This window comes from Typha angustifolia, chromosome 5, assembly GCF_048772165.1.
Source record: "Typha angustifolia cultivar Huaian chromosome 5, ASM4877216v1, whole genome shotgun sequence".
NCBI lineage: Eukaryota > Viridiplantae > Streptophyta > Magnoliopsida > Poales > Typhaceae > Typha > Typha angustifolia.
In genome coordinates this window covers 8,049,361-8,056,457 of record NC_133243.1, presented here as the reverse complement: position 1 = coordinate 8,056,457, position 7,097 = coordinate 8,049,361, and the positions used below count along the sequence as shown (strand labels likewise).

Below are 7,097 nucleotides of genomic sequence, written 5' to 3'. Positions count from 1 at the left end.
GTGTGGGGTTAAATTCACTGCACGCAATACAGTTGCCTCAGTGGTAGGGTTTGGACGGTGATTTGCATCCATAGTGTCCAGCTTCTGCTACTAACTGATAATGATATCTTAATGGGCATGCAAATGGCCAAATGCATTTCTCCTTAATTCACATATGCCTATCCAAAGATTGATGGCGTTTAGTTCCTGCATAAAAAGATACTTAATTATAAATTAATTTTAATTTATTATCAAACACTCACTTATCATAATTTTAATTATATAAATCAAGTTACGCGATAAATTATGTATAAAATCTTATAACTAATAAATTAGCGTGACAAAATTATTTACGTTCTTTAAATAAAATTTATATTATATATAGTTAACATACTTATTTACAGTTTAATAATCGAACATAAATTTATTTAAAATAATCATTATATTTTATATTTAAGATATGCCCATAAAATTATTCTTGAAAAAATCTTATCCAAGAACTAAACAAGACAAATTATTTTAATACTAACTAGTTAAATGAGACAGGCAATCTCAAGACTTTGAAAGCTATTTAATTATCATACTTAGACTTTCCTGCTGATAGTGATTACCTAACAGCTCATATATATATATATATATATATATATATATATATATATATATATATATGTATAAAGTACCATCTCCCTTATCACCTATTCTCTAGCCCATCTCTCTTTCTCTCTCTCTCTCTCTAAAATGGACGACATTACACCTTCCGCCTTATCTTATGATCACACAACCAAGAAACCCGACACTACTCGACTCTCCAAATCTTTATCTTTATCCTCCCAACCAAGCCTCCCTCTCCCCTCCTTAGACTACCAAATCCCAAGCTCACCACCATCATCAATCCATCAATGCGTCACCACCCTCAAAGGCCACTCCTCCTACATCTCCTCTCTGGCCATCCATGGGAACTCCTTGTACACCGGCTCCTCCGACAAGCAGATCAGACTATGGCAATTACCCATACCCTTAGAACCGGCTCCGCTCCAAGATGGGCCCTCGAGTTCCACGGTCGCAGTTACCAAAAGTCCAATCAAGTCCCTACTCGTCTCGAATGGCAATTATCTGTTCTCCTCCCATCAAGACCACAAGATCCGAGTGTGGCGGATCGGCGGGAAGAGGAAGGGTAAGTTGCTCGCGGTGTTGCCGACGGTGACGGACCGGATTCTGAGCCTGGCGTCCCCGGAGAAGTACGTCGAGGTGCGGCGGCACAAGAGGTGCACGTGGGTGCACCACGTCGACGCCGTCTCCGCCCTCGCCCTCTCGCACGACGCCGTGTTTCTCTACTCCGTCTCGTGGGACCGCACCCTCAAGGTCTGGCGGACGTCTGACTTCCGGTGCATGGAGTCGGTCGGCGCCGCGCACGACGACGCGATAAACGCGGTTGCCGTCTCCCGCGATGGTTATGTCTACACCGGCTCGGCCGACACTAAAATCAAGGTGCGTCAATTCACATAGCTCGCTAAGATATAATTTATTAGTTTCTCTAATAATTAAAAATAAAAACTCTAAAACCTTATTAAATTACTTTCTGTTAATGGGAAGGTATGGAAGCAGCCCCACGGAGAGAGGAAACACTCCTTGGTATCCACATTGGAGCAGCACAGGTCGGCAGTGAATGCGCTAGCGCTGAGCCCCGACAGCTTTGTGCTCTACTCAGGCGCCTGCGACCGGTCGGTCATAGTCTGGGAAGGCCGCGGCTGCGGTGGACAAATGGCGGCCACCGGGGTGCTCAGAGGCCACAAAAAGGCTATCCTCTGCCTGGCGACGGCCGGAGAATTAGTTTGCAGTGGCTCGGCAGACAGAACTGTGAGACTATGGAGGAGGGGAGAAGACAAGGGCTACTCTTGCTTAGCAGTCTTAGAAGGCCATGGAGGAGCCATCAAGAGCTTGGCAGTGGCTGGAGCTGCTGCTGATTTCTACACCGATGGCTCTTCTGGTCATGAGACCAACAGTGCATATTTTGTTTGCAGTGGAGGGATGGATTGTGATGTAAAGGTTTGGAAACTCTTAGTTCCATCTTTCCAGGTGAGTTAAATTTCAGCTAATAACTCTTTGACTTCCAAGCATAGGATTAGAATTATAGGTTATGGCTGTACGTGGAAAAAAAAGGGCCTCATCTCCCATTTCTAACCTTTTATATTACTTTTGGTTGCCATTGATGTAGATGTTGATGTTGATGCTGACGAATGTATTTAATCTATAATCATGGTCGCTAATTATTAATATAATTTTAATTTTCTATTATAAAAGAGAAAGGTTGTGAAGTAGGCAAGCAGGCAGGCCTGCCTAAACCTAATCTTCTTCCAAAGCCCATGATGTATTTGACCCCACTTACCAAATTAATGTACAAATGACCAACAAGGTGAGTCCAAGGAGGGCCAAAAATCTATACACATTGCAGCTTGGCATCTTGTGTTCTATGTTATTCAATTTCTTTCTCTGCCTAACCTTAAACCAACAAATTAAAAATTAAAAATTAAAAGAAATGCCTGCCTAACTTAAACATTTTCCCTCCAAGACATTGGGAGAGTAATTATATCACTAATGGAACTTAGAGTAAGATAATATACTTTGAAGTTTAGATGCTACGATGATAAATAAATTCTTATACTACCTTTGGACATTCGAATTTACTCCTCATCATAATTTAAGATCATATTTATTGTTAGTCAAACTATGGTAGACCAGGATTTTTTTTTTATTTAAAAAAAAAAACAGCATATTAAGTACTCTAAATTTGGGCCATATTCATATAGGCTGAAACGGGCCGAATTCATTTGACCCACAACGGCCCGCGATCGACTTCTATATCCACCTGTTTTATTTTTTTCTCTTATGATTAAAGAAACAAATTTTCTTTTACAAATAACACCTCACATACACATACGTTTGGAACACCTGAACCTAAGAGTGTGTTCAATGGCGTTCGAACGTGGAGATTATTGTGTTAGAGTTAATTTTAATTATTTTTAAATTTTATTTAACCTATAAATATGTGGAAAATAGTCATTTTGAGATTAGAAAAAAAGATATTGATATTTCTATCATCTTGTACCTCGTCTCTCTTAATCTTCTCTTTTGATTTAAGACCGATACAATTTTCTTCCTTCTCAACTACTAATCCCTCTAGTCTAGTAGAACCGACCATCTTCTCCCTCCTCTCTTAAACTGCCGGCTAACTCCTCCTTTCTTATTCGTCGATCCTTTTTCTTCTTTAGGGCCGACCATCTTCTCTCCCTTCTTGTCTAAAAACATAGATCTACCTTTTGCCATCATTATCGCTATTATCCCTTCCACTCTAATCGTATAGATCTCATAATCTTCATTAAATTTACTACCAAACTGCTACCACCATCTCTACAAATAAACTCACCTAAGCCTGAGCCCGACTCACAACATATATATATATATATAATATCATAAGAGGACTTTATTTATAATATTATAAAAATATAAAGTGTCATCTATTATTTATCTAAAAAATTGGAGATAATAATACCGACTCCATGAATTGTTCCCCGTTTTCATCTGAATCTGGTTAATTTATTTTTGTGACACATTAATCTCATTAACTATAAAAAAATGTTTAAAACATCAATTTTATTAATTATCTATTAAATTTTATTAAAAAGTAATATACGACTATGATACGATCAATTTTAAGAGATACCTTTTACCCACATTTAAAAAAAAAAGTTGAGGATAAAATTATTGTTTGATATTATTCTCACATTGTTAATATTAAAAGTAATATTAATTTTAAAATATGTATTCTTTTTTTTTATTCTCAAAATAAACTCTTTAGTTTTTGTAAATATTTTCTCTTAAATTCACACTTATTTTAAAATATAGTATAATAATTATTTTTAATTTGATATAAATTGAAAAAATATAGAAAAATATATTTTGTTTTTTATAAAATTATCATGAATACTCTTTGATTTAATATAAAGTGAATTAATGGGATGAATTTTAAGAGTAAATTAGTAATTAGGTTAGTGTGTCGTATAAAATATAATATTAATAAATAGTATTTATATTTAGAGTGTAATTATTAGGATGGTTAATTATTATTCGTATTAACGGAGGCTAATAGGAGTATTGGACTACTCTTCAAATAAAAGGGGGCTAATTGAGAATAGCCAAATTATTCGGGGTCTTAGTGTAACTTTAGCAAAAAAAGGACCAAATATATCATTGCTGTGGGCGCTACCAATCATCGGCCTGAGAAGTCCAGGTGAGAGAGAGAGAGGGAGAGGTACCAAAAAATGTCGTCTTCCTCGCTTCATCTTATCGTCTGCTTTGCTCTCCTCTCTTGCATACTCCTCATCTCCTCCGTCTCCGCCGCCGGCCGCCCTCTCCTACCACCTAAGCCCAAGCCCTCCGACGCCGCGGCCACCGCTCGCTGGCTCGCGGCCGAGAACTCCTGGGGCGTCCTCAGGTCTTCCCCTTTTCCTTTGTCTGTTTCTCCCGTCCGTTTTGATTGGTTAAATTTAGTACTATTGTTGGATCTCAGTGATATGTTGGTGTCTTTGTTAGGAAAGATGGATTGATTAATGATGGTAGAATAGATTGAAAGGGTAGTGGCATTTGGAATTATAAAGTTGAGATCTTTCTTATAAACGACAATCAATTGACAAGTTAACCCGAAGCTAATCGTAACAGAATTGTAGAATTGAAAGATTGCTTCTTAAGAAAATGCCAATTCCTAAATTTCAGGATTAATTATGATGCAACCATGTGAAATGGAACAATTATCTTGATTCTTTCGGTATTAGTTCTGCAAATTCCTGAGATGTCCTTTCCCTTGTTTTGCAGCACCATCTCAAATGATTTAGGAGGAGCTCCGTTTGGGTACTCCTTCTTTCCTCATCGTGTAGAGCTGCATCTTTTGATAAATTGGAATAAATGGTTGTATCCTATAGTGATGTTTTTCTTTTATAATTTTTTTGGTGTGTATAGGAATGTTGTTTCATATAGTGATGGATTACCTGGCCAAGGACGCGGCATCCCCTACTTTTATTTGACAACACTAGATCCCACTGCAAGGAATGCATTAGAGGATGAAAGGTCATCGTTCACTCTTAGCGAGTTCCCTCTAGGAACCTGCGGCAAGAGAGACCCTGAGAACCCCACTTGTGCAAAACTTACACTTACAGGAAAGGTACATTGTTATGTCATCAGTATAGGTTTGTTTTGAGTTTGTCTTTCAGATTCAGCATACATCTTGTGTAATTACGAAAATGATCGTTGAGATGTTGTTTAGGTAGTCTCATTCTGGAGAAATTATTTACATCTGTTTGGTTATACAGCATTGTTCGAGTTTTCATCCTCATACTTTTGGATATTGTATATCCTTCTGGCAGCGTAATCTATCTGTTCTTCTAATTTTACTCTTACAGTTGAAATTGGTCGACAACCAGTCAGCCGAAGCAGAATTCGCTCGACGGGCATTATTTTCCAAGCATTCAGAAATGGAAGGTATGTAGTAAATCTTACATCGATTTTATTCTTTCAAGCAACTTTAATTTGTTTGGATAAGTCAGAAACACAAGCTGAAACAAAATCTCTCTGAGTAACTGCTCTTGTTAATGGTGGGTGTAGATTGGCCGGAAGATCACGACTTCCAGATATTCAAATTAGATATTGAGAATATATTCTTGATTGACTGGTTTGGTGGTGCCAAACCTATATCTCCAGCTCAGTACCTGAATCTTGGAACGTGAGTAGTCATGTCTGTGTATATAATAAATCTGAAATATAGAATTTGTTGCAATGTGGATTCTGGTTTATTGCATCATCTTCAATCTATAGACTATAGCTAATGCACTTCCCCTTAAATGGGGACCTCTTAATACACAGGGGCCAGCTTCCTTTGATATCCATGACATGAAGTCGAGCGTGAATCTCTAGTAGCAAGCTCAACCAGCCCAGCCTTATACATGTGAATCTTCTCTCTGTACAAGCAGTGGAAAATATTGTGTGTTTATCTTGTAAATATTACTATCTGTTGGTCATTATAATTGAATCTTCTCTCTGAACTTATCAGTTGAAGTTGGCAATAAATCTCATGGTTTGGAAAGGTTCATGCGCTTTGTATAAATTGTCGATCCAAACTTGCCATAGTATCTTTTCCTGATTCTTTTCTTCTTTGAGATTCCTTTACTACGTACCGATGAAGATGGCGAATTTTTCATGTGTATGTGAAGCATCATCTGTTGCATGGTTTCTGATTCTCTGCTCTGGTTACAGATTTAACAGGGAAAATTGGACTCTCTAATAAGCTCATGCTTGATTTTTTTTATAATTTTCTCGAAGATTGTCTTCGCAAGCTCACTTTCTTTCATGACCAGAAATCCTAGGCTAGATTGGTTTAGGTGTGTTCATAGAGTTCAGCATCTCATCCTTGGTATCATTTTTGGGCACCCAGTAAAAGCTTTGTATTAGGCTCTATAAGAATCCGTTCTGATTCTATTGGGGATCGTTAGATTAAAAGAAAACATCAAATCTCTCAAATCCCTGAAGATAAATCACTAAATTCCTTTGGAATAATCACTAATTTTGTATCATTTGTTAGATACGCAGAGAGAGGCACTACACAATTTTTTCTTTTCTTTTCTTTTCTTCTTCCTTAGTTGTATCTTCTACATCACATTTTGTCTAGTATTATATTATATTACATTGATTGATCTTTATGCAATGTTCCAAGAAAGAGTTCAAGGTTAAAAAATAAATAAATATAGTTCCGAGACTGTATAGATTTACTATAATATCCTTTATGCTTATCTCTTTATATCATGGGTCACGTCGACACCTACGTAACCCTAATTTTACTGTTTAAGCTGATTATTTAACATAGTATCATATTAGTTTTTTTTTTTTGTTCCTAAGGTCACGAGTTTATTCTCTAACTCTAAATATTAATTTCTAACAATCTTAGCACCTGGCAGCTCTTGACTGGGCTGCCAGATCACAGTAGCATCTCACTCGAAATCACTCGAAGTAACTTTTGCCCACCTATCCAAGTTGTTTTTTTTTAACTCAAGCAGCACAGGGAAATTAATGTG

The 7,097-nt window shown here is 37.2% G+C and overlaps 2 protein-coding genes across 2 annotated transcripts; both read left to right on the top strand.

The window, feature by feature from the left end:
* The first annotated feature begins 669 nt into the window (after positions 1-669).
* Positions 670-2,439, top strand: LOC140760201 (protein JINGUBANG-like). The gene is made up of 2 exons (XM_073097052.1): positions 670-1,467; positions 1,573-2,439. The coding sequence occupies exons 1-2, from the start codon at positions 718-720 to the stop codon at positions 2,062-2,064; spliced, it is 1,242 nt and encodes a 413-aa protein (XP_072953153.1). The 5' UTR covers positions 670-717; the 3' UTR covers positions 2,065-2,439.
* Positions 2,440-4,245: 1,806 nt separating this feature from the next.
* LOC140760231 (uncharacterized) lies at positions 4,246-6,133 on the top strand. The gene is made up of 6 exons (XM_073097097.1): positions 4,246-4,471; positions 4,849-4,884; positions 4,993-5,194; positions 5,433-5,511; positions 5,635-5,752; positions 5,893-6,133. Exons 1-6 carry the CDS (start codon positions 4,299-4,301, stop codon positions 5,921-5,923), a joined length of 639 nt encoding a protein of 212 aa, XP_072953198.1. The 5' UTR covers positions 4,246-4,298; the 3' UTR covers positions 5,924-6,133.
* Positions 6,134-7,097: the final 964 nt, after the last annotated feature.